Below are 27,707 nucleotides of genomic sequence, written 5' to 3' on the forward strand. Positions count from 1 at the left end.
ACACCTGCACCCCAATGTTTATAGCAGCAATGTCCACAATAGCCAAACTGTGGAAGGAGCCTTGGTGTCCATTGAAAGATGAATGGATAAAGAAGATGTGGTTTATGTATACAATGGAATATTACTCAGCCATTAGAAACGACAAATACCCACCATTTGCTTCAACGTGGATGGAACTGGAGGGTATTATGCTGAATGAAGTAAGTCAATCGGAGAAGGACAAACATTATATGTTCTCATTCATTTGGGGAATATAAATAATAGTGAAAGGGAATATAAGGGAAGGGAGAAGAAATGTGTGGGAAATATCAGAAAGGGAGACAGAACATAAAGACTGCTAACTCTGGGAAACGAACTAGGGGTGGTAGAAGGGGAGGAGGGCGGGGGGTGGGGGGTGAATGGGTGACGGGCATTGAGGGGGGCACTTGACGGGATGAGCACTGGGTGTTATTCTGTATGTTGGTAAATTGAACACCAATAAAAAATAAATTTATTAAAAAAAATGCTTAAACTGTCTGAACTTCACTTGCCTTATTCGCAAGATGGAGATAACAGTATATACCTCAGAGGACTGTTACGTGAATTAAATCTGAGAAAACTGAGTACCTGGTATATGGTAGCTGTTCAGGAAATAGTAGCTATAATTATTATAGATAAAGAAGCTGAGGCCTAGAAAGAGGGAAAGTAAATTGAATGTTATTGTACCAGGCACTTTACATCTATTATAGGGTTTTTTTTAAAGATTGATTGATTGATTTGAGAGAAAGGGAGAGAGAGTGCAAGCAAGTACACAGAGGAAGAGGGAAAAGGAGAAACACTCCCCTCTGATCTTGGGGCCCAAAGAAGCAGGGCTCAATTCCAGGACCCTGAGATCATGACCTGACCCGAAGGCAGACTCTTAACCAAGTGAGCCACCCAGGCACCCCTACTACTAGTTTTTTAAATCAGACTTTTTATTTTGAAGTCACTGCATATTCACATCAAGTTTAAAGAAACATACTTTACCCATGTTTCTCTGAATGGTAACATCTTACAAATCTTTTTAAGATTTTATTTATTTATTCTTGAGAGACAGAGAGAGAGGCAGAGACACAGGCAGAGAAAGAAGCAGGCTCCATGCGGGGAGCCTGATGTGGGACTCGATCCCGGGACTCTAGGATCACGCCCTGGGCTGAAGGCAGGCACTCAACCGCTAAATCACCCAGGCATCCCACATCTTGCAAATCTATAGAACAATATCACAACCAAGATATCAACATTGATACAGTCAAGATACAAAACATTTCCACCACCACAGGGATCCCTCATGCTGCCCTTTTATAGGCATATCTACTTCTCTCCTACTGCGTACCTCTTCCTTATCCCCTGGAAATCACTCATTTGTTCTTAATTTCTATAATTTCATAATTTTAAGAATGTTATATAAATGAAATCATATAGTAAATAACTGGGGGATTGCTCTTTCCACCCAGCACAATTCTCTGGAGATTTATCCAGGTTGTTGCATGTATCAATAATAGTGCATTCTTTTTCATTGCTGAGGAGTATTGCACAGTATGGATGTACCAGTCTGTTAAATCATTGACTCGTTTGATGACATTTGGGTTTCCAATTTCTGGTTATTACAAATAAAGTTGCAAAACTAAAATAAATAAATAAAGTTGCTATAAACATTCATGTATTTGGGTTTTTTTTTTTTTAAAGATTTATTTATTTATTTATTTGAGAGAGAGTGAGAGAAAGCTTGAGCACAAGCAGGAGAGGCAAAGGGACAGGGAGAGAGAATTCCCAGCAGACTCCAAGCTGAGCGTGGAGCCTGACCAGGGACTCGATCTCAAGATCCTCACAACCTGAGTGGAAAGCAAGAGTCAGATGCTCAATCAACTGCACCACCTAGGTGCCCCTATATATGTGGTTTATATGAACATTTCTCTGCATTAAATGCCAGGAGTTATGTTATTACTTTCAATTTCTATGTCAGCACTCTCTGTAAGTATTCTTGTTCCTGGAATCTTACAAATGGAGAAACAGAAGAGAGGGGTTGAGAAACCTGACCAAGGTTACAGAGATGGAAAGGCAGAGTCAGGATCTGAATACAGATAATGACTCCTTTTCACAATCCTTCACAATCTTGCTGAACAAATCCTAAGAAAGCTAAGCTGCCCAAAGCTCATTTTTATGACATGGTAGCTAAGACATTTGAGGACAAGCAATATATAAATATAGGATATTATCATCATTTAACATTACTTCTGTGAGGCTGAAACTACAAATAAAATACTAGCACATACCTTTGTATAGGTTGGAATTGAGACCTAGTCAAAATCTCAGCATTCCTTCCAAGGCTTTTTCTCATTTGGAAATTTTCTTCACCTTAAACAATAAAGTAAATACATTTTTTAACTGAATTTTTGCCAACCCAGATTATTACTTTCATTTCCTAGAATTTCCCTTGGTCTGGTCCAGAATAAGAAATAATCTAGATAAACAAAGTACTTCCTAATTAGGTTTGGATTGAGTGCTGAAGGAGATTGCTCTGAAAGTTTATTTTCCTTGCTCAGAAGGGGTAACTATATTCTGACTCTCAGAATACAATCAAGCCATTTACTGGCTTTTCAGTCATAACCACTCGGTTATTTCTGGAGACAAATGTTGTTTTGTCTTTTCAGGAAGGCAAACTGACCTGGTTCCTGTCAACAGACACCAGGGGGCGTTGAAACCAAGAACTGTTTGTTCATTAAAGATCCAAATAGAAAAGACCATTAGCTGGGCATTCCCAGGATGTTAACTGTGCCTCTTGGCTAACAGACTCCACTTAAGGGGGGCGGGGGGGGGGGGGGGGGCTATTTCAACTATGCTCTGTTTCCCCTGACATCAAGTGTCTGAAGATATTCCCCACCAGTTCTCAGTAAGATACTTTGCAGACCTTCGGGCAGACAGGGCCACTATCCATTTTCCTTCCCACCACTATACTGCTCTGGTTTATAGAGAAGGGGACAGATAGAGCAGCCTGGCTTCTTGGCAAATGCACATGATCCCTCTGCCATTCCTTAGGAACACATAGTCTGGTGGGCAAAGGGGAGGCCCACCAAAGCAATGTCATCTTTAGCAGGTACCAAGAACATCTGAAACCCCAACAGTAGAGAAAAATTGGGGTTCTTCTTTTCATGACTTTCTTTCAAATATCTAGAAAGCATAAAGGAATTCCTAATAAGCACAATTAGAGCTGGAGGAAAACTTAGAGATTTTAGAGTCTCTCTCCTTTATTTTATACAAAGGAAGAGTAGGGCTCTGGGGTGAAATGACTTGCCCAAGGTAATGCAAGGGAGGTGCGGGAAATCAGTGGCAGAACTGGGTTTGAACCCAGCATGGGTCCAATTGGTACCTGTGGCAACACCTGGTATTGAAGGAGTATATGTTAGAGCCTTAATGGAAAAGGGGGAAAAAGGCTCAAAGCAGGAAATGAGTAAATCAGAGGCTTCTTCATGTATTTCGGATATCTGTATCAAACTTAGCCCTAGGTTTTTTACCTATCTGCCCCATAACTTCTCTATCCTACTCTACTCTCTTCCAAACAGAAGTGAAATGGCTATACATAGGCCAGGTTCACACAGAAAATGATCATGGGCAGAGGTTCCACAGAAGGAAGTGGATAACCTAAGACCCAGGTCTGGGGACTTTTAATACATGTTGTCCTGAGAATTTAACTGTTCATCTAAAAGCTTATTGCTTCTTAAAATGCTCTTGACTGTGACAGGGGCATGAATCAAGTTAGAGGTGGAAGACAGAGCATCCAGCAGGAGGAAGGGAATAAAGTTCAGAACTCAAGCCCACTATGCCTGGGTTCAGAATGCTGAGACATGAAAACAGACAGCTACATGGCTCAATAAGTGGATAACTCTGGCTTTAAAATAGATGGTTGTATACCTTAAAAGAGTAAAAGTGTACAATTTTTAAAATGTCTATATCAGAACCAGTGGTTCACTTCTATCTTATCTTATGCCACACCCGGGCTATTGATCCAAAGTTAATTTCTGGGCAGCCCTGGTGGCGCAGCAGTTTGGCGCTGCCTGCAGCCTGGGGTGTGATCCTGGAGACCTGGGATCGAGTCCCACGTCGGGTTCCCTGCATGGAGCCTGCTTCTCCCTCTGCCTGTGTCTCTGCCTCTCTGTGTGTGTGTGTGTGTGTGTGTGTCTCTCATGAATAAATAAATAAAATATTTTTTAAAAAAGTTAATTTCTCATGTAACAGAAAGCAGCTGCTGTGTTATATAGAACCCAAGGCCTCCCAAGGGAAGGATGTTATGTTGACTATGCTCTATCGGCTGTTATTAACTCTTTGCCAAGATGCTAAGCAAGCAAAGGAAAATGCCTTTTGGAGTAGAAAAGGACATGAAGAGCAAGTTCCAGTTTTTGTTGTGCCAATAACCAGTCGTATGGCCTGAGCAAATCCTTCAATTCAGCTCAGTGAAGATAACCAAGCATCTGCTATGTGCCACAAAGGGGTGAGAAATCTAACGAAAGACTAGAGGGAAGAGCAGCTTGGGTGGCTCAGAGGTTCAGCACCACCTTCAGCCCAGGGCCTGATCTGGAGACCCGGGATCAAGTCCCACATCGGGCTCTCTGCAAGGAGCCTGCTTCTCCCTCTGCCTGCGTCTCTGCCTCTCTCTGTGTGTGTCTCTCATGAATAAATAAATAAAATATTTTTTAAAAAGACTAGAGGGGGGGAAAAAAGAGGAGGAGAGAAAGAAGTGGGAGAGGAGGAGCAGCAGCAGCAACCACTAAACATATGCTCTAAGAATGCAAGGCAAGGGCAGCCTGGGTGGTTCAGCGGTTTTGCGCTGCTTTTAGCCTGGGGCGTGATCTTGGAGACCCGGGATCGAGTCCCTGCATGGAGCCTGTTTCTGTCTCTGCCTCTGTGTGTGTGTGTGTCTCATGAATAAATAAATAAAATCTTAAAAAAAAAAAAAAGAATGCAAGGCAAGTACAGATAACATGATATGTGGATGTCAGGAGGCTGGTGAGGGGCAGGAGATTCATTCTAATGAGGGGAAATCCCTGAGCCCTCATCTGTAAAAATCAAAGCCCTGGAGGAGGTTATCTCTAAGGACTGTTCCAGCTCTAAAGATCTGTCATCCAATAGAAAGTGAAAGCAAGTAAAAAGGAATCTGCCTTAAGAGTTTATTACCAGGGCAGCCCGGGTGGCTCGGTGGTTTAGCGCCGGCTTCGGCCCAGGGCGTGATCCTGGAGACCCAGGATCGAGTCCCATGTCAGACTCCCTGCATGGAGCCTGCTTCTCCCTCTGCCTGTGTCTCTGCCCCTCTCTCTCTGTGTCTCTCATGAATAAATAAAAGAAAAAAGCTTGAATTATCTTTAAAAAAAAAAAAGAAAGAGCTTATTACCAGAGCCTGGAGGTTGGGCAAATACATCTTGTATTCCTTCAAAGTCCTCTTCTATGGGACTGGAGGTCTACATAAGAATAAAAGAGCAAAGAAAGCAGGGTCACTGGAGGCTGACATATAATCAGAAGGTAGAAGGAGAATCTCTTGATGTTCTTAAACCTTGAAAATCCTTGTAAGGTTCTTGCATCTTTTATAGAAAAAGAATAAACCTGTTTCAAAGACACTAAGTACTCATTTGTACTTTATGTTCCTCCTCAACATGGCTTCCCCTGCCTCCCACTGTGAGGAGGAACTATGTGACTTTTCCCTCCTTTATTTCATTATCCCTTCCTCTCCAACCTTCCAACAAAGATGTTTTGATTCCTAGGACCTTCATCAGAAAAGCAAAAAAAGGTTGGGGGGCACTTTGATGGCTCAGTTGTTTACATCTGCCTTCAGCTCAGGTCATGGTCTCAGTGTCCTAGAATCCAGCCCCACATGGAGCTCCCTACTCAGCGGTGAGTCTGCTTCTCCCTCTCCCTTTGCCCCTCCCCCTCTGTGCTCTCCCTTCCTCTCGCTCAAATAAATGAATAAAATCATTAAATAAATTAATTAATTAAATAAGGGGAAAAAAAGAAAAAGAAAAGCCAAAGAAGTTTGGAAAAATGGCCCAGACTGCAAAGTTACTTTCTGGGGTGAGAATTCAAAACACTGGTTCATTTGAGAGGGTGCAGTGACTGGGAGGAGGAGGCCTAGGAGGTCTTCTGGAGGACAGATGACATTCTGCTTCTTGATCTTGGTGCTAGTTACATGAACATGTTCAATCTGTGCAAGTCCATGAGCTGCACACTTAAGAGCTGTGTACTTTTCTCTATGTTACATTTTATATATGTGTATATATACATATACATATGTACATAGTATGTGTGTGTATGTGTGTGTGTATATATATATATATATATATACTTTTATCTTTTTATTAAAGATTTTCTTAACATGCCAGTCTGCTCACAGTAAAATCAAGAATAGTTGAAAGATTAATAATGAAAAACTGCTCTGAGTTATCAGAAGTGCAGAATAGTGGAAATGATGCTTCTGTTGTATCACTGAATTCTTGTCAGTCAAATGTTGTGTTTGAGACATACAACCCTCCTCCCTTTCCTCCACCCCATCTTCCGTATTGGTAAAAGGTCCAAAAAAGGTGGCAGGTTAGCAGGAAGGTGAGGTAGAAATTCTATAAATAAGGAAATCCAAGCAGCTTCATTTTATAACTGAAAATACTCTGTACAAATAGGTGATTGTCAAAGCTAGGCCAGTTCCTGAGAAAGCCCCATGCACTGCTCAACCTCACAATCATGCTGAGCCCTGGCCTCTGATCCTGGCTCTCCTGCTATTGACGCTTGGCAGGCCAGGGCTAATTCCCTACCACTTCTTCACACAGAGGAATAACAGCAGGCCTTCTTCTCTTCTCCAAAGGAACGATATGTGAATTAGGTAGCATGAAGAAAAGTGTTTTGAAAAAAAGTACAAAGTCCTGTACAAATGCAGGAACCGCAGTGTTGGGAGAAACTGCATATGACCTTCCATTTTCAAAACTCTTTATTTTTCAGATGTCTTTTCAAAACACATGAAAACACTGCTAAGTCAATATTATACACTTAAGCTATTTTAAAAGGAGTAAGGCAATAGAGAAAGCTGAAAAATACTTTACCCTACACTGTGGTTTTTACCTCTAGAGCTAAGTTTTCTTCAGCAGTCGAGGAATAAAAATATTCATGTTCTGGAGTTAAAAATTCATCTGTTATGTCCTCAGAAGACTCTGGTGAACAAGTTGATCGCATGGACTGATCCTATTAACAATGCAGGAAATCACTTTTAGGTTGGTGTTCATTGTAAACAAATCCCTTTATAGTTGGATACAGTGTTAATAATGGGGTTATCTAAAATTACCCAGTAGTAAGAGTGATACTCTCTGAGCTGGCCCTTCTTGCCTGCTCAAACATTTGCCTCTGACTTCCTTCCCCAGTGAGCTGTGAAACCTCTGCAGCAAGTGAGGCAAATGACAGTCCTGGGACTCATCATCTTCATCTGCACAGTGGAGGGGGAGGGAGTTGGGTGACCTTTCTGTTCCGAAATACTAAGAAAGGCCCTAGACAACTCAAGCTGGGATGGAGCTTGAACACCCACAGATGCTTTGTCCTCCAGATGAGGAAGCTGAGATCTCTAGCAACTGAAGAGTTCCCTGGGTGCTACAGTTTAAAAGCAAGCGAAGGAACATGATGTTAAAAATAGCAACACAAGGCGCCTGGGTGGCTCAGTCAGTTAGGTATCTGCCTTCAGCTTGGGTCATGATCCCAAGTCCCTGAGATGGAGCTTGCTTCTTCAGGATCTGAGCTCACTGTGGGTATCTGCTAGAGGATTCTCTCTCTCCTTCTCCCCCCCCAGCTCATGTCTGCACTCTCCCTCTCTCTCAAGTAAATTTAAAAAAAAACCTTTAAAATAAAAATAACAATGCAATCTCAATAATAAAAATAAAATTTGAAAATTCAAAAGTACCAATTATTTCTTCAACATCTCTGTTCCACCTCTTCCTTTTCTGCTGATTTTTCCACATGCAGGCACTGATTACCACATGGGCAGGCAACTAACTCCTCTTTATACCTTCAGTCATCTCTTTGCAGAGGTTTCGTGATTTATTTCCTTGGATGCTGCTTTTGCAACAAGCCTCCTCTTCCTATGCACTTGGCAGCTGCTCCCTTTTACCTCTCATATCAAATTGAAACTTCTCAGGTAAGCCTGGCCTCACATACTCTCCCCACTCTCCTGACAGACTTGCTTCTCCAGTCAAGCCAGTATACTTAACATGGCCTATCCTTCCAGGTCTCATGTGAGAAAAAGAAAAATGTTACTACAATTGTATTTTTATATTATTTCATTTTCAGTTGCTGTTTATATTCTTTAAGTGACTGTGTCCTCATATCATAATATTGAAAAATTCTGGTCCCTCAGCCTGGCTGGACTGTAGCCCAACTGCATGCTTTAAGGACATGTTAAATCCCTAAAACAGGGCAGCCCTGGTGGCCCAGTGGTTTAGCGCTGCCTTCGGCCCAGGGTGTGATCCTGGGGACCCAGGATCCAGTCCTGAGTCGGGCTCCCCTCATGGAGCCTTCTTCTCCCTCTGCCTGTGTCTCTGCCTCTCTCTGTGTGTCTCTCATGAATAAATAAATAAAATCTTAAAAAAAAAAAACCTAAAACAGGGTTAGAACCTCAATACACTGATCCTGCTGAGGTGCAGTCATCAGGCATGAACACATTCTTTCTGCTGAGAGCTGAATTTGGGTCTTAGAGGACATTCTAGGCAAAGGCACTCTCATCACAACCCTGGCCTTGTTCTTCCTACTCCAATCAAACCTCAGTCACCTGTTGGGCTACAAGCTTTGATACTTGACCTCACACTGGGCTTCCAGAGTTGGTCTCATCTATCCAACCAGACAGGAAGCTCAAGGGCTTCCTGAATCTGACACTTGTCTGTGTTCTGCACAAGCTCCAAGATACACAATGCTCTAAGTTGAATTGACTCAAAAAGTATTTAGGCGGGGAAGAAAAACTTCCTCATTTGTGTCAGACACGTGAGAACACATACTCCCAACAAAAAAGAACTACTATAGACAATATTTCACTGTCGTAGTATATAACAACTCAGTTCTACTTTGTCAGATTCAACCTGGCTCTGCAGGCCATATTACTTACACTGTAAGATTTCTCAATGACCACAGATGCATCAGAACTTGCTTGAAAGACTTCACTATGCTCTGGCTGCTCATTTTTTCTGAGAGACAGGTGCCTGTTACCTAATGATTTTAACACAACCAGGGCCATAGTCATTCAGTGATATTTAGATGGCATGGAAGGAGAGAAGAGTGGTGTGAGAGAAGAGATGTGGGAATATTCTGCCAAGGGTGGCCATGTCCCATCTGTCAAGTTCAGTCCAGAAAGTGATTTGGCCTGGCCCCAATACATAGTCTTGTATCATCAATCCTTTTGCCCACACATTCTAAAGCAATGCTTAATAAGGAACAGATTCTAAATACTGAAAGAGCCCAAGCCACTAGATTGTCTACCTAAGTGATAATTTTAGATGCATCTTTCTTTGACTGGTAAACAACTATGAAATAATATTCCATGCCCTACTTTCAAACAAATAAACAGGTGGAACCACATGGCTTTCAGTTTAAACCTATAAATTCTATAAAGTGATGACAGTCAATGCCTTTTGTCTCTAGGTTCTTCTGGCATAGAATCTCTGGGAGCCAGTGGAGTTTTTCTGGCTTAAAATGCAATGCAAGGAAATGGGCAGTAGGGAATGGCCATCTATCTACCACTGCACTCAAGTAAGAAAGATTCATTTCCCTGCCAGGTCAGATCCAGGGACAGGATCATTGTATAGAGATTATTCTGCTTCCTTTGAGCAAACAGATCTGCTCCAGTAACAGAAAAACTCACAAATCTTTGGATTTCTTTACCTTCTGGAAGGACAGTAGAATCAAAAGGGTACGCTGCTTTCCCAGGTAATTCAGGGTTCCCAGAGAAAAGGAGAAAAGACCAAGCAAAGGAAATATGCCAGGAGGCTTACTAACAACTTGATAGAGTTCACCTATCCCAATGCCTCCAACTGAACTTACTGATGTAGCTTTGAGGCCCAGGCTGTCTGCCATGCTGATCCCTGTCACAGTCACCGTTGTCCATTTTGTCACATTTGCCATTTCCTCCTGGCTCATCATTTTTCCTGGGATACTCTACAGTGCACTGCCAGCCCAATTTCTCAGGGTCCCTCATCGGGAGCTGTAGCAGGGAATCAGGCTCATTTTTAGCCTCACCCTCTAGAGTCATACTACTCTGAGGATGCCATGGTGGTACCATCAGCTGCCCAGTAGCTGCTCTCTCTGCCATTTCTTTCACCTCCACTGGAGAGAAGAGAAAGCAGCATTTAACATAGAACTGTGAGCACTGGAAACAAAAGCTTTTGCTTCCTAAAGAGCTGCCTTATACTTTTATATTTTATAGCTCATATTGTAAAAAGAATTGCCTTTTTAGAATTGCATCAACCTTAGCTTGGCCCTGTTTGGCTTGAAGGGGAGAAGAGAATTGGTAACAGAGGGAAGGAAAGAATTTCAGTTCATTTCTGAATTCTGGTAATGGAAAGTAGCAGAAAACTTGTAGATAGACATTCTTGCTGTGAAAATTTTATAATAAAATAACATCTATAGCCCCCAGTCTGTAGAGACTAGTGGAAAGGATTCTCTCTGAGTTTGTCTAGCCTCTCTAGACTACACAGAGCTCATATTTTGGGAGTGTGTGTGTGTATGTGTGTATATGTGTGTGTGTATTTTTTTAATGTGTGTCTGCATGAGCACATCTTCATTCCAAATGTTCTAAACTTTTGTTATTGTTATTTAACACATTAGTATTAAAAAACACAGATACCATATCCTTTTAAACTTATAAGATAAAACTGTTACAAAAGGAAATGCCCACAGGATATGCAAAAGTGACACTGCATGCTCTCTACTTTCATAATGAATGTTACACATTAAATTTCTATACTGTGTATTGTTTTGCTACACTTGTTATATAATATGCATCAACACATATATAATGGAAATGTTTCCTATAAAGTCCAAAAATGAAAAAAGTTTTTCCCAGAAAAATAAATCACTAAACAGAACAGTATACATAGTGGTGGGCTTGACAATCTCTTTTCTTTAGGCTAATAACACAAAACGTATTCATTTAAACAATGTTTAAAAAACTCATCTTAATAAAAGCTTATTTTTCCTGATTAGGTGGTAAACAAAAAAGGAGGAGGAGGAGGAGGAGGAGCAAGAAAAAAGCACTTCCTTTCTGCAATTTATAATCAAAAAGGCCTTGCTTTTAAACTAAAATGATCCAATAGAAGAAAAGAAATGTGGGAGGCTGGTGCAATACGAGCTGTGTACTTAGAGATAAAAACCAGATTAGAAATATACTTTAAATTTCATTGGCCCAACAAAATCTATGACTTTTTACTCACTTTTCCATTTTAAGTGTACATTTCCATCATCTTCATTATTTCTTAACCTCACATTACAGATTTCAGAAGATACAGATTCCAGACTCATCCTAAATTGGGGGAAGGGTGGACACAAATATGCCAGTTTGCTCAAGTTTCTGACACAACCCTGAACCCAACAAGCCCACCCAGAGGACAGTCCCCCTACTCTCAGAGCCATTCCTGAAGCTGAATGACTACCACCAGAGAGCGCCAGACTCAATGTTCAGATCACAAAACTCCTTACCTCATAGAGCCCTGGTCAGGGATAGCCAACAGGAGAGGTCCCTTGGGGTGGCTTGACACAGTGACAAGTGCGCTATTAAACTGAGTCAGCCTGGTTCGGGCACTGGACTCTTTAGGCCTTCCATGGCTAAGAAATGAAAGGACTAGGTTAGAAGATCTCTGAAGATTTTTTTCAGTTTCCAAGTTCAGATTTCATGATTCTAAAAGCACTCCTGAGAAATTTTCAGAGGGAGAAGAAATCCACAATTGAAACCCAGTTTCACCAGACAGACTTCTGAGCCCTAGCAGAGCCCCCTAACAATGCCACAGAACACAGGTGATGATACAATTAACTGTTCCTTACCCTTCCATCAGAATCTCCAGTAACAAGCCCACCTGCGTATCAGTGAGAGCACAATAATTAACATTTGCAAAAATGGCCACAAGGCACCAAGGAGTCTAAAGAACATTCAGAGATCTTTAGCCTACTCTCACTAAGTTCAAGACACTACCTGCCACTCACCAGATGCCTGCCTGTGGCATACTTTAACCTTTCAGGACCAAGGTTTCCTCATCTGAAAATTAAGGGAATCTTTCTTCCTCTACATATCCATGATTACATATACATCTCATCGCCTACCAAAGTAACTCCTTGAAAATATGTGACCTGTGGCATATGTATGAATTCCTTGTCATCGTGAATGCCCTACTTCCCTGCTGGATCAGGGAAGACACAGAGACACTGCTGAACTGGAAAGGGCAGATCTGGCTGGCTCCTTTAAAGAGCAATTTGGCAGCAGCTATCAAGAATCTTTAAAATGTTTAAATCCTTTGACCTAGTAACTCTACTTCCATCAATCCATCAAGGACATAACCCAAAGTGTAGAAAAAGCTGCACTACAAGTCACTGCAGCCCTATTCAAAATGGATAAAAGCATGAAACATGCTATAATTCAACAATGGGGGGGGGGGATCCAACAAGTTTGAATTTATAGGATGTTTTCTTTTTTTAATCTTTATTTACTTAAGTAAACCCTATATCCAACATGGGGCTCAAATTCACAGAATTTAGGTTGATAAGAGAGAGATCAAGAGTTGCACACTCTTCCAACTGAGCCAGTCAGGCACCCCCAGCATGTTTTTTAATAATGTGGGATAATGCTCTTGTTCTAATGTTCTAATGTTAAGATGAAAAATCAGGATATGAAAGTACCTATATGGGGGGATCTGGGTGGCCCAATAGGTTAAGCATCTGACTCTTGATCTCAGCTCAGGTCTTTATATCAGGGTTGTGGTTCAAGCCCTGCATTGGGCTCCACACTGGGTGTGGAGCTTACTTAAAAATGAATGAATGAGTGAATAAATAAATAAATGTAACTGTATATAATTACAATTTAAACTTTTAGGGCAGCCCTGGTGGCGCAGCGGTTTAGCGCTGCCTGCAGCCCAGGGTGTGATCCTGGAGACCCTGGATCGAGTCCCACGTCAGGCTCTCTGCATGGAGCCTGCTTCTCCCTCTGCCTGTGTCTCTGCCTCTCATTCTCTCTCTGTGTTTCTATGAATAAATAAATAAATAAATCTTAAAAAAAAAAGATTAAACTTTTAAAAGCATACAAAAAAACTAGGTGAATTGGTAGCAAAATGTCAAACTTTCTTTTGTCTGTTTTTTGTTCTTTTGGGGGAACAGGGTGAATGGAGGTAGGGGAGGCCACAACTATGGCTTTGCTTTGTCATCTAATGGCCATACTGTCACCACACCTGCTTCTCTCAATGATGTGAGCTCTAACCCCTTTGAGGCCAGTTAGTTGGTTCTACAATAATTCCCTTTGTAAAGGTAAAGTACATTGAACTAAAATTTCTGGGCATTTTCCTTGATTCTCCTTTAGTGGGCACATTTACCAATGTGAAGGGAACAGAAAACTCTTGTCATTAGTCTCAGTTACCACTGGGAGAGAAACAAAAAGTTACTTTTTTCCAGGAGAACTGACTTCAAAGCCATGGATTAAAGCTACCATTTAACAACAGTAAAAGGAAAACTAAAATTGATAGACAGTCTTTCTTGAAACACATTTACTGGCCCTTTAATAATTGCCCCTATGCAAAATAAAATTTGTTTTACCTAAATTCTGAAAAACTCAGGGTACACATATGCTCTCCTTCCTAGAATTTGTACTGAAGCTGACTGATTTCATTGATTTGGCTGAAAATCAAAGGCTGCATGGTAACAGTTATACTGGTCAACCCCTCCTCTGGAGTCAGGGATGCTTATTTTGAACAACCCCAGTTTCCAAATAGTTTGGTCTCTGGGGCACTGACAGCTGGAATATTTGGCATTTCTTTTAATAAGAAAAATAATCTGGGAAGCTTTGGAAAGGAAAGGTGCTTTGCTTTTTGACAAATGATGATTTCTGCCTGATTAGCCTGCCAGTTCCTTTACCTTGGATGTTTTCTCCTACAGGTTTCCATTATATGGCTCATCCTACCCACTTGAAATAGAAAACCTGCCAAGATCTATTTCTGTTAGTATTCTTCATCACCCAATCTCTTTGTCACAAGACACATGAAGATCATTTAGTGGTTTTGGGACCACATGGGTGTCTAAAGGCCTGGTGACACAAAGAATAAAATGTTACCCCACCTGCTGGTATTTGGGCTCCTGTTTCTTTCCAAACTGTGCTTGGCTCCTTGAGTGGGCTGTGATTGTTCACAAGGGCTCTGTTTTCCAGGTCCACAAAAAGTTGGCAGCTTAAAAAGTAGTAAATGTGTTTCAGTACTTTGATAAAAGAAATTCCTCTTCACTCTCACATTCTATTTTTCAAGTCATTCTTGCTAAATATACAAAAATAACCAGACTTACGAAGATTATTTCCCTTTGCATGTTTCATATCTAGTAACTCATCTTTTGGCTGGAGGTCCTTATACAGAAATGCTGGCCCCCAGGAAGCCAGTCCAGACTGGGAGCAAGTGAAGAATGAGCAGATAAAACAGACTTCAAAAATCGAGTAACTTTCCCTTATACTATTACTAAGTCAGCAAGCTTTGTGGCAGGAGCTTTGGGTCCTGGGTTCTAGTCTAATCCTTCCTCACAATAATCTAAGAGAGTCTTCTGCTTCAGCTTTGTCATCAATATAATACAGAAAGTAGTAACCTGAATTCACCAGTTGGGGATGCTATGAAAATAGGACACAGTAAAATAAAAGCTACAATACTTTGGAAATAGAAGTAAATTAAAGCCTGTATATTTTATCCCAAAGAGAAAATTCTGGATCTGCTTATTACAATTTTCACAAACTTAGTTCATCATATTTTCTAACCTGAAGCAAGTTAAGGTAGCAAATGTGGTGCACTGGGATAGCAGCATGATGTCCAAAGGTGAGAGGATGCATAAAAATGGTCATAAGCTCCCTGAAGTATGAGCTCCAGAGGATTTTGCATGGGGGCAAAGATTCCTTAGCAGGAGCTGAAGGCAACAACTTTATCATGGAGCAACAAATAACACATGTCCTAAAAAATGTCAGTCACCAAAGAAAGATTAGAAAATATTGAGAATATATTCAAAATAGGATTTAGGATAACAGGAAGTTTGTAATGTTTCATTTGGCATGATTAAATATTTAATAACTGAGAAATTAAAGGAATGAATTTCAATTATCTGAAAAATCCATTTAGTTGGAAATGCCATATTCCTTTATTATAGTAGAAAGGGCAGACTTTTTAAAGAAAAACTCAATGTGGTATAATTGTTTTATATATAATCAGATGTACTAGTAGATAGTTTTCAATGACACCTGCCATCAATTCCTTCCCTTCTTGTCCACACTGCCACAAAATAGCTGGAATCGACTTCCCTCCCCTTGAATCTGAGTTAGCTTTGTGACTTTGACCTACGGAAAAAAGCAGAAGTGATATTGTCCCCAGGGCTGGGACTAGTTTTTAAGAGGTTTGGCAGCTTCTGCTTTCACTTGGGAAGCCAGCTGTCATGCTATAGAGAAGATGGGGTGAGACTATTTATTGAATGATGAGAAAGTCAAGTGCAGAGAGATGCCACTAGGAGGAGCCCAGTACACTAGGCATATAAATGAGGCCTTGGACCTTCTTGCCCAGCCCAGCCTCCAGCTGAATACAGTCAAGAGAGTGATCCTAGCCCAAGCTACATGGCGTAAAAGAATCACCTGGGTTAGCCCCAACATGGAATTCTGAAAAATAATAAATCACTGTTATTTTAAGCCACTAAGTTTCGTTTTTGGTTGTTGTTGTTACTATACAGCAAGAGATAACCAAAACATAATATACAAGAAAAGTTATTTCCAACAATTTTCTAGCAAATCTGAATTTTCAACAGAAATAGAAGTATTAGAGTCTAAGTAAATTCTTTCTGCCTTCTCTTTACACAAAAAACAAATGCCAATGCTTTTCCAAACGTTTTAAGTGAGGACTGGAGTCTCACTGAAATTCAGCAGGGTACAGTGAAAGAACACCAGACTAGGAGTAAAGAAACCAGCCCCTAATCCCCTGTGGGCCTTGGCAGTGGTGCAGTAGGAGGGTGGGGTGAGGGTGGGGGCCATTTGCCTGGTGCAGGGAATAAAGGGATGCACTATAGGTGGAGAATTTTCAAAGTATAATAAAACCCACTAAAAGCTGACCAGCCTTTTATCTCTATAGACCAGCAATTATAAAAAACTTTAGTAATAAAATCCTTCTTCCAATGGGGATGACTTCTCCTACCCCAACACCATCTCTATAACACCTGGACTTTATGAAGTTTAAGTCACTGATCTTGAGCTTCACACTCTCTAAAATGATATGGCTAACCCATCTCTAAAATTCTGATTCCAGGCGTGCCTGGGTGGCTCAGTTGATTAAACATCTGTCTTTGGCTCAGGTCATGATTTCAGGTCCTAGGATCAAGCTTGCGGGCTCCCTGCTGAGCAGGGAGCCTGCTTCTCCCTCTCCCTTTGCCATTCTGCTTGCTTGTGTACTTGCTCTCTCTCTGTGTGTATCAGATAAATAAAATATTTCAAAAATTAATAAAATAAAATTGTGATTCAAGAGGCAGACAGCTTTCTATGTGTGAACTTATTCAAATTAATTCATTTATTCATTCCCTCAATGACCATCTATCAAGTACCTTCTACATGCCAAGTACCCTTGCTAGGGCACAGAATGAGTAAGACCCAGGCTCTGCCCTTAAGGAGTTCATGGAGGAGCCACTCGGCAACCTCACTAAGCCTCAAGATACATCTCCTAGGCCAGTCCCCATGGTGTTTTCTCAGCTCCTTTAAGCTGTCTTCTTTGATGACCAGGCCCCTCTGTCCCACACTGGAACTACTCCTAAGTAGAGCCTGTGGTTCAATCATCATCATATCCCAGGGTCTAATGTACAGCCTCTAGCTCTATAAATGTTTACTGAATGAATGAGTGAATGAATAAACAATTTAGAATGGGGATTAATACCTGACCAAGATACCATATTTAGTAACTCAATCATGTAAAATTGTCAATACTTGAATATTTTGACCTATAGAACATGCTGCCCTATCTCCCACTTCTTAGCTGTACCTGATGGCTCTTCTCTGACTGATCCCCAGTGCTTTCTTCAGAGACTTGGGTGACAGGTTTCCAGCCACAGTCACTTTTTTTCCTGGACTTTTTGCCAAAATGTCCCCCTTGGAAGTCTCTCACTATAGAAGGCCTTGTCAGTGTTAGGCAATTGCCACTGGTGCCCAGCCACTGGCCTCCTGACAGCTGCATGACAGGAGGTACATAGCTGGATGCTGGGGGGCCCACAGCTGAAGGAAAGTCATAGATGTTTGCAAACTCTCTTGAAGAAGCCCACAAAGACCTGCACTCCTCCTGCTCCTTCTGTATCATCTCAAGCTTATCGATTTTCTGTTGGATATTCCTGAGCAAATGGGCATTCTGATGCATTACTGTTTGTGAAATCTTTAGGTTCAGCACACACTTACTGATGTACTCCTCAGTCAAGCGCCTATTGCCCACACTGCCTGTGGCTGCCTCAAGCAGGCTGGGTGAACTAAGGGAATCATTTTGCCAATCCCAGTCCTCAAAGGAGAGCTCTGTGCCAGCTTCTGAAGAGCTCTCATCCTCATCACAGAAGCAGCATGCCTCTCTCTCCATCTTTTCCAACTCTTCTTCCATGGACTTCAGTTCATCTGCCTGGCTTGGTCCAGCATCCTCAAAAGATGAACCATCTCCTGGGGGTTCCTCCTCTTTGTCATTCCCCCTGTCCAGGCAGCCTGAGTAGATTTCATTGATTTCAAAGCTACAGAGGCTGGTCTGCCCTGGGCTGGGGCTCCTAGCCTCTTCCACCACAGAGCAGGCAGGAGAAGCAGTGTCTTGGTTCTGAGTCTCCTTAGCCATCATACTTGGACCTAGGACCCGAGGATCTGGTGCTGCTTTCCCAGTGGGAGAAGAAGGACCCCTGGGTGACTGAAGCCGACTGCCTGTTGGAAAGAATGGCAACAAGCAACTAATTAAAGTGATCACATGCCGCTAAGTGGCCTTGCCATGCAGCTCGAATGGTGTGAGAATAGAGAAAGCAGCTTTTTATTTTCCCATTCCCTTCATAGGTGTGGAAGACTATCAGATACCCTCACAAAGGGTGAGAGGGTATTTCTAACAAATGAAAATTTCCATTTAGACGTGAGTTGAGTAGAAAATTGGGGAGAGATCAAACCCTGGGGAAAATGTTCTAAGCTTACATCATAGTGTATTTAAAATACACATAACTAAAAAAAAAAAATACACATAACTGTCAGGACTAGCAGATTACAGACCCCTGAATCCTAAGGACTAAATTCATAGCTTTTTCTTATACACACAGGAGTCTGAATATTCGTGTCGGTTAAAGTTATGCTCTTGGTGAGCATCTGATAAAAGTACCAAAACACTGCCCGAGAAGACCCTGCATCATGGGAAGGATCAATTCAAAAAATAACACCAGAACTGACCACCCATCACCCCGGTTGATGGTGTACAGCTTGCAGAGAAGAGGATGAAGGAGCTAAAGTAATGAGCTTGGGAGGTCATTCTGGAGGCTTCCAACCCTGTCCAAAGAGAGGCAGAGATAATGGTCATTTGGCCTGGATTCCAGCTCTATTATAAGCCCTGGAGTCCTAAGCAAGCCACAACTTCTCTAGCCCTTAGCTTTTTCATCTGGAATATAAGGATACTAAGCTGGATAGATTGCAAGGTCCTTTTCAGCTCTGAATTCTAAGATTTCTAAATGTTCTAAAAAGCTGTAAGGCTACAGGAAAAGGATGGAGGAAAATATCAAAATATTAATAAATTATTTCTAAGTAGCAGAATTACAATGGTAAGTAACTTTCTTCTCTGTATGATTTCAAGTTTTCTGTAATGAACAGATAATAGTATTGAATTTAAAAACCATTTTTATTTGTGAATTAAATAAATTCCTAAGAATAATCATGCCAGAAATAAACTGGTTGTTACTGCTTAGTGCTGGATCCAGCCAAAGTGTTTATGAAGCCAAAAAAATTTAGCTTAGTAATTTCAAGCATCTTGATTTTTCCCTAAGGCATCACCTTTTCCCAGTGTACAGTTTGGAGGAGTTGATTAGTTGTAGCCAGCAACTCTCATAATACATTCGTATCAAATAATACTTATGTGGGTTAAGGCCATACCCATTTCCTTCAGCTCTTTTATTTCCAAGTTAGGGGTCTCTTTCAGATGTTCTGATGTCAGTCCTAGATAGACATTGACATCAGGATGGAGTTCATATCTCTGCACTTTGGGGCTCTCAGTTGGCTGAGTTCTTTGTGTTCCAAGAAAATCCTATAACAAGAGAAATATCATCAAGGACACATCTATAATCATCTCAATGTCACTGGTTTCTTTTTAAGTTTTATTTCTTTAAGTAATCTCTATACTCAATGTGGTGCTCAAACTCACAATCCTGAGATCAAGAACCTCACACTCTTCCAACTGAGCCAGCCAGGCATTCCTTCACTAGTGGTTCTGAAACAGATCTAGGTATCAAATAAACTCCCTCAAAAAAAAAACAAAAAAAAAACTCCCCTACCTCCTGTCAGACTATAATCCAAATTAGCTAATTCATTGTTATTACTAGTATTTTTTAAATAATAACAATAGTTCCCAGTCACTGAATCGCATTATGTGCCGAGCTTCCCCAGCCTCCCTCATCAATTCCCTGCTGCCCTCACCAAGTGAAGCAGCAGTAGCTCCTTTTCTTGGGAGCCCAGAAAAGGTGTGATGAGATCCAAAGCTTCTTACAACTTGATCTCTAGCTTCTTCCTGGTCTCTAACCCCCTACACTGCTGTAATTAGTAAGCAGAAATAAACTAACAGCTTCAGAGCTTACCTTTAAGTCATTCTTCAGAATGTACCGGATATCTTGAAGGTTCATAGTTCGGTCTTTCTGCTTGACCTGGATGCCTGACTTAACGATATCATAGTAAGGTTTTGGAAGCCTGACATCGGCTTCTAAATATTTTCCCAAGACTATGGCTTCTTTAATAACTGAGCCATCTAAGCCATTCCAGGGTATGTTATCTGTTAAGGAAAAAGCCATAGGAATGAGTAGCATTTAAAAATCATGTTTAAAAAAAAAAAAAAAAAGAGGAGGGGCACCTAGGTGGCTCAGTTAGTTAAGAGTCTGGCTTCTGTTCAGGTACGTGATCCTGGGTTTCTGGGATCAAGCTCTGCATTGGGCTCTCTGCTTAGGGGGGAGCCTACTTCTCCATCTCCATCTGCCTACCATTCTGCCTACTTTGTGTGCGCGCTCTCTCTCTCTCTCTCTCACATAAATAAAATCCTAAAAAAAAAAAGAAATCAGGTAAAATTGGGTAATGTTAGTCAAGTCACTCATCCCCTTTAAACATTCATTTCTGGGGTGCTTGGGTGGTTCAGTGGTTGGCTGAGTGTCTACTTTTGGCTCAGGTCATGATCTCAAGGTTCTGGGATGGAGTCCCAATCAGGCTCCCCCTCAAGAAGCCTGCGTCTCCCTCTGCCTATGTCCCTGCTTCTCTCTGTGTGTCTCTCATGAATAAATAAATAAAATCTTTAAAAATAAACATTAATTTATCTTTATAGAAAAAACTACCAATCATAAACAAAACACTGCTTTACCCATTTACCAGAGAAATTCCTGCTACAGAGACAGAAAAAAGTAGTGATGGAATCATGTGCATGTGGGCTCCCTGCTGGCAGGCCTAGACACCACAGGGAATGTTTCATGGCATCAGGATGGGTAGCCCAATGCATTCCTCTCATGGAAGGTGTGTGGTTTTGCCTCTTAGAAGGTAAACACTGCTAAATAGGAGGGGACTCTCACCCCTCCACTGAATGTGGTTTTACTGTATGTGTGTTCCCCTCTCCTGAAAGATTCCTGTGTCTTCAGATATGTGATCACTTCTTTCACATTAGGGTCTTGCAAGTTTGGAAAAGCTTCCATGTCTTTCACTGAACCCTAGGTGTGTTTGATTTCATAGTTTACTTCTCCAAAGCCAGCCTTTTCCCCTCATTTACAAGTTCTTTTTTTTTTTTAATTTTTGAAGATTTTGAGAGTGAGTTTTATAAAATTTGAGATTTTATTTGAGTGCGCCCACACACACACACAAGCAGGGGGTGGGGCAGCGAGAGAGGAAAAGGTAGAAGCAGATGCCCCGCTGAACAGGGAGTCTGTTGATTTAGGGCTTGATCCCAGGACTCCAGGATCATGACCTAAGCTGAACCAACTGAGCCACCCAAGCACCCCTCATTTACAAGTTCTTTTTTTTTTTTTTTAATTTACAAGTTCTTAAGGGGCATCTCATAGAGACCCCTAAGCATTGACAGCAATATTCAGTTTAAAAACTTTGTTTAGGTTAAATGCATTACCACTAACAGGATGATAGGTGGGCTTTGCTGAGTCTCAAAGAACAGGTCAAAAGAGAAAGATTTCTGGGAAATCATTTCATATCTTTCATAAGCACAAAGAAGTCTCCTTGAAGAAATTTCTTTTTCTATGTCCTGCATTTTCATAAAACCAACTCCTGGGGGAGCAGAAATCCAATTAGAGACTCTGGTCACAATGAGCTATTAGATCTACCTGTTAAAATCTCCTGTATGATCATAGAAAAGCTGTAAATGTCTGACTTCGCTGTAGCTGCCTTCTGTAAGATCACCTCTGGGGCAGCCCAGTTGTACAGCTGGATCGGGAGGGGCACTCGAGTCAGGTCCCTGTGTATACGTCCATCCTGGCTACAGAAGGAAACACAAGGTCAGGTTCATATCTTAAAAGATCATCATGAGGGGATCCCTGGGTGGCTCAGCGGTTTAGCGCCTGCCTTTGGCCCAGGGCGTGATCTTGGAGTCCCAGGATCGAGTCCCATGTCAGGTTCCCTGTATGAAGCCTGCTTCTCCCTCTGCTGTGTCTCTGCCTCTACCTCCCTCTCTCTGTGTATCTCATGAATAAATAAATAAAATCTAAAAAAAATAAAAAATAAAAGATCATCATGACTGTCATATGGTACATTTGTGAAACATCTGCCTCTAAAGATCGGCAACTCCTTGAGTTTCTAGAAACCCAGCTAGATCCTGAGAGCTAACCCTCTCTGCCTGCTGTTCTCATCTACCTGACTGTGCCCTGCCCACCCTCCTACTGCATCTGACTGTTCTCTCTTGTTCATTCACTCAAGTCATGGGTGGCTCTCTTTGAGTTTCTCCAGTACATCACCTCTTCAGGTCTTTGTAATGCAAACTGGCTTCTTCTGCCTGCTATGCTCTACCCAGAGATCCCAATGTGACTGGATGCTTTTTGTAACAAAGGTATTAGCTCAAAAATTACCTCCTCAGAGAGGCTTTCCCTGACCACCTACAGCCCTATTTCACTGGCTTCAGAGCACTTATTAACTGCTTATTATTATTTCATTGGCTTCAGAACACTTATTTACTGCTTATTATCTTCTCCCCTCTTCTAGAGTCTGCTCCATGAGAAGAGACACCTATTTTTTATAGCATATATATCTAAATTTACACAAGGGCCTCAAAGCCTACTTTTGAATACATGAATCTAAGACTCCTTCAAGATCCCCCTCAAGCCCCATCTGCTTTATCAAAGCCTTGTGGTACTCCTCCAACTCCTTGTGATTGCTTCTCTTCTGAACTCTGGCCTCTTGGGAACAAGTCCTCTCAGTTCAGCACTCAAAGGTTCACTGGCTTAAAAAACTCAACTTCCCAACTAGACTCTTTGAGAACGAAGTCAAAGCATCTTAAATGTCTCGAGTTAACAAGAATCCTCAGGGTGAGGTCAGCACTGACTTTTGTCTACAGCTGTCATGAGCATTTAGTGAAAACTTGCGTGTGGTAACACTCTGAGCTATAACCCACTATACAAGTAACTTATTAATATGAATGTTATGTTAGACATTTGATAAAGACTGAATGCTAGTAGATAATTAATTTTAATTTTTTAAAGATTTATTTTGGAGAGAAAGCACATGCATGGCGGGGAAGGGGGGGGGGGGTGCAGAGGGAAAGGGAGAGAGAATCCCAAGCAGACTCCCTGCTAAGTGTGGAGCCTGACATGGGGTGCGATCTCATGACCATGAGATCATAACTTGAGCTGAAATCGTATGTCAGACACTTAACCGACTGAGCCACCCTGGCACACCAATAACTAAGTTTTTAAAAAGCAAGTAACCAGAAATTCTTTGCTGATCTGGCAAAACATAGATTTGAGGATGGGATGGGCTTTTCAGACTTTGAGCAAACTTCCCTAAATAATACCTCTTCCAGTAGAGTTTTGGGAAGATGGCAATGAGTTCAGGAAGCCATCAAGTTAGAAAAGTCAGTATTGATTTTGTGGTTGTATTGCTGAATAGTTAGGTGTGGTCTGGTATAGTATGAACAGCATAGAGGTATACCAAAATCATATTAGTATCACAGGAAAAGCAATGGAGTGTTTTACCATCAGCGATATACTCTGAGGACCTAGCATGCTTGGCTCTTCACTTTATGGGGTGATTCTTCAAGGGAAACACTCACCTACCTTCTCAGGCCTCTCAGGCTTATCTAAGGCCCTGGTAAGGGACAGGTCACCTACAACCAGCATTTACTTCCACTCACCTTCTTCTTTCACAATCCCCCTTCCTTCTCTATTAAAACTAGCTGTGGGAAGCTTCTTTTCTGGCTGTCATTCTGGGGCAGTTATTTTTCTAGGCTTCAGTTCTGACATTATTAAAATTACATTTGGCTACAGCTATGCAATACCAGTTGCAAAGTCAATTCCAGTTCTAAAGATTCCATTAATAAGGATTTGAAGAATAAGAAAAATGGCTATATCATTTTTATACCACGAGATGGGAGTGTTACCCTTGGCAATAACATTCAACAAACAAACTAGCTCAAATAGGGTGTTACCAAAAATAAATGTGGAATTGAAAGTTAGTCTGGATTCTTAGATCTCAGCTCATGTTATCAGTTTCCAAAGAAGGTATGCTAGGGGATCCCAGGGTGGCTCAGTGGTTTAACGTCTGCCTTTGTCCCAGGGCGTGATCCTGGAGACCTGGGATCGAATCCTACATCAGGCTCCCTGCATGGAGCCTGCTTCTCCCTCTGCCTGTGTCTCTGCCTCTCTCTCTCTCTCTCTCTGTCTTTCATGAATAAATAAATAAAATCCTTTAAACACACACACACACACACACACACACACACACACACAGAAGGTATGCTGTTGTGGCTGTAATTGCTTGCTGACTGACATTTCTGCCTGAAGTTCCATTCTGAGGTCAACAAACCCAAAAGAAAACACACACCACCTTACCTTCCTACTCAGTTACCTCCCAGCCCCTCACTTGACCAATCTGTGGATCCCAGTTCCTCAATGCATCTCACATTTTTCACTTCTATTCTAATTCCTTGGTCACCATCAGGCCCCACACTGTGGCCTCCTGCCTGGGCTTCCTATCTTCAACCTCCAATCCATTCTGCTCCCAGAGCCAGGGAACATTCTCCTACCACTTGGTTCTAGCCACAGCCAGGTAACTTGAGACCATCTTTTCCCCGCTCTGGGCCTGTTTCCTCATCTGTAAAAGATAAGGCTGGGCTAAGCCATCTCCAAAGTTCTTCTTCACTCTAGGATTCATATTTCTCTTGGAGAGCTCAGGAAGAAGAAACGGTCATGCCTCCATGTCAACAACAGATGGCACTCTATACCCAGCAAATACCTTGGACTCTGCCACAGTTTTCCTGAAAAGCCTGTCTGCTGTTACCAAAGGCAAAAATGCCCAAATTCTTTAGTTTCTCCTGCTTCTGCACACAGCCCAAGTGGTCAATCCCATTCTGAACCATTTTAAGTTTTCCCATCATCTGGACTCGTCTGTTCACTTAATCGACATTCAAACATCTAGACTCTGTTCCCTCATCTGCTCACATTCAATCGAGCACTTACTATGTGGCAGGTCCTGAGCTGAAAATGAACATGCACGGACCCTGCCCTCTCAGAGGTCACCATCTGGTGGGGCAGACACACTAGGCTGCGGAGGAATGTAATACACAAAGTGCTCAGGGACCAGGGCTTCATTATAGGCTTCATGAGTGTGGTGGGACTGTACCTGAGTTTAAGAGGATAAACAGATGAGTACCAACTATTCTAGGTATGGGGAGCAGCACCCAGAAACAGCTTAGACTGAAAGCAGTTTCAGATGCCAGGTAGGGAGCGGGAAGCAATGAGGCTGGCACTGGAGGGGGGGCCCAACCTTAAAGGCTTCCACACCCTGCCAGGTGTCTGGACTTAGTCTTCTAGGTACTGGGGAGACACTGGAAGGTTCAAACTGGAACTGAGAATGGACCAGATCCCAGGCTGAACAGCTTGCCTGGAGACAGTTGTCTGGCCTCTACCAGTACTCACAGGGAAAACTGCTGCCGTCACACCCTAACTGCTCCTCTACCCTCTCATCCCCTTCTTCACATGTAGAAAAGCCAGAGTGACCTTTTTAGCCTACCAATCATCCACAACACCATTTTGCTTATTAAAAAAGAAAGAAAGAAAGAAGAGAAAAAGCCCTTCATTACACCCTGGTGTTCTTAGGATAAGAATAATTCAAACTCTTCATGAAGGCCCTTGGAGCCAAATGAGCCAAGCCCCCGACTCTCCTCTGCAGGAAGAAAGGCTAGGGGCACCCATGGTCTGGGAAGTAAGTCTTTCTGTTTCATTCATTTGAAAACATATGCTGAGTACCTACCATGTGAAGGCCTGTTCTATGCATTTGAGATACAGCAGTGGATAAAACAGAATTCCCTGCCCTCACAGAGCTTTTCACATCATGAGAAAAACCTATTACAGAGTATGTGAGAAGCAATGACCAGAGAGACTCTGAAACAAAGCCTCAGTAACCGGACAGTAGGTGGGGACAAAGATTTAACCAAGGTAGGCAGGACTGAGCAAGGCTGAAGCTTCACAGCAGAGCAGAACCAACAATGGGCTGAAGGCTCAGAGCTACGGAAGGCAGCAAGAAGTGCAGGGATCCTCTGCCTAGGGACAAGAGATGGCACATATCCCCCAACTCTCAGGACTTTGACTCCTGCCAAATGGGAAATAAAGCACACCCACCATCCCTTGAATGAGGAGGTTGTTTTTGTCTCTGTCCCCTCACTTCACTGAGCCCCTCAGAGGCAGGGAATGCCCTTAGTGCCCACCTAGCCAAGCACCTGGCCCAGAAGTAGTGCATGTGACCCACTGTGATGCTCATCAGCACCCATCACCTTCTCTCTCCTTCCAGGATGCACAGCTCTGACACTTCCCAGCCTCCCTGCAGCAAGGAAGGAACCACGAAGCAGAAAGCAATGACACAGCCACTTCAGGCTGCCCCCTAAATACCATTTGCCCCTCTATGCCCTCTCTTCACTGATCAGCAATGCAGAGAACAAAGTGGGAGATTGAGGCCTGGGGACAGCAGAACTACAGATGGGAAGAACTTGGAACACAGTGGGTGCTCCCCCTTCAACATACACACTAGGCTGTAATGTACACATCTCGATTGTGTTAAGCCACTGAAAATTTTGAAGTGGATAGTTAGAGCATTTACACATATTGGCTAATATGGGCCCTTGTTTGTTAAATGTTTATTAAAATGAGAATGTCCTGAACAGAAGTAAGTAACCTGAAGTCCCACTAACCTTGGCAGACAGGGCAAGGCATTTAGGAAACCGCTTTCCCCAATGATGAACAGTTTGGCCCACCAACGAGGAAGAGGCCCACCCAGATCAGGCTCTTTCTCTACAGCACCCACCTTTCCATCATGTACTCCAGGTTGGTTAGCCTTGCTTCCCCTGTGGAGATGATGTGGATGGCGTAGGAGCTGAGGGAGCGGTGGATGAAGCCTCGGGAGTGCAAGTATCTCAGGGCATCAGAGATCTGGAGCAGTAGGTGCACAATCACCTCCATGTGCAGCACGGGGAACTGGGACCGCTGGAATTAAGGGATAAAATGGCCAGGAACAAGAGGGACTGGGCTCTAGATGCTGCAGAATGCTTTGCAGTTTCTAAAGTTTTTTCAATTGATCCTCACAGCTACCTAGAGTCCCCATTTTACAAAAGGGGAACCTAAAGCTCAGGGAAATTAGGTGACTGGCCTAAAGTCCCACTGACCTAGTACCCCCTTCCAATCCACCTGGCTCCAAAGATTGACTCTTTTCCCTAAACGGAGCTGCTTCACACCACAAAAAAACCAAAATGTTCTCAAAGCCTGGTATTCGGGGTGGGCTCACCACCACCACACCACTACCAACAGAGCCAGTCCTGCATCCCCTCACCTAAGCCTGTATTGCTGGAAGAACCCAGATGCTTAAAGGACAGGCCCACCCCTGCCCCAGTCAGATGACTGATCCTAAGAGGAAAGGAATTCATTCACACTAATGTCCCTAGCTGACTAAAGTCTCTCCTCAGAGAAATGGCATTCTTTAAAAAAAAAAAAATTATTATTGAAGTATGATTGACATACAATGTTGTATTAGTGTCAGATATACAACACAG

General features: G+C 42.3%; 1 protein-coding gene across 17 annotated transcripts in view; it reads right to left on the bottom strand.

Moving 5' to 3' along the window:
* Nucleotides 1-27,707, bottom strand: part of LOC119876650 (inactive serine/threonine-protein kinase TEX14-like) — a 113,513-nt gene that overhangs the window by 18,076 nt on the left and 67,730 nt on the right. For all 17 annotated transcript variants that reach the window (XR_005364601.1, XR_005364600.1, XM_038547917.1 and 14 more), the window contains 13 exons: nucleotides 26,966-27,144; nucleotides 21,784-21,935; nucleotides 20,056-20,246; nucleotides 19,358-19,508; nucleotides 17,253-18,157; nucleotides 14,332-14,438; nucleotides 11,716-11,841; nucleotides 11,451-11,539; nucleotides 10,063-10,344; nucleotides 9,131-9,231; nucleotides 7,111-7,230; nucleotides 5,402-5,468; nucleotides 2,292-2,373 (listed from right to left, as the gene is read on the bottom strand). Coding sequence is in view for 15 of the 17 variants with exons in the window: in XM_038547917.1 (XP_038403845.1) it covers nucleotides 2,292-2,373; nucleotides 5,402-5,468; nucleotides 7,111-7,230; nucleotides 9,131-9,231; nucleotides 10,063-10,344; nucleotides 11,451-11,539; nucleotides 11,716-11,841; nucleotides 14,332-14,438; nucleotides 17,253-18,157; nucleotides 19,358-19,508; nucleotides 20,056-20,246; nucleotides 21,784-21,935; nucleotides 26,966-27,144 (2,552 nt within the window). In the remaining 2 variants the exon portion in view is untranslated. The remainder of the gene's footprint in view (nucleotides 1-2,291; nucleotides 2,374-5,401; nucleotides 5,469-7,110; nucleotides 7,231-9,130; nucleotides 9,232-10,062; nucleotides 10,345-11,450; nucleotides 11,540-11,715; nucleotides 11,842-14,331; nucleotides 14,439-17,252; nucleotides 18,158-19,357; nucleotides 19,509-20,055; nucleotides 20,247-21,783; nucleotides 21,936-26,965; nucleotides 27,145-27,707) is intronic.

Source organism: Canis lupus, chromosome 9 (assembly GCF_011100685.1).
Source record: "Canis lupus familiaris isolate Mischka breed German Shepherd chromosome 9, alternate assembly UU_Cfam_GSD_1.0, whole genome shotgun sequence".
Lineage (NCBI taxonomy): Eukaryota > Metazoa > Chordata > Mammalia > Carnivora > Canidae > Canis > Canis lupus.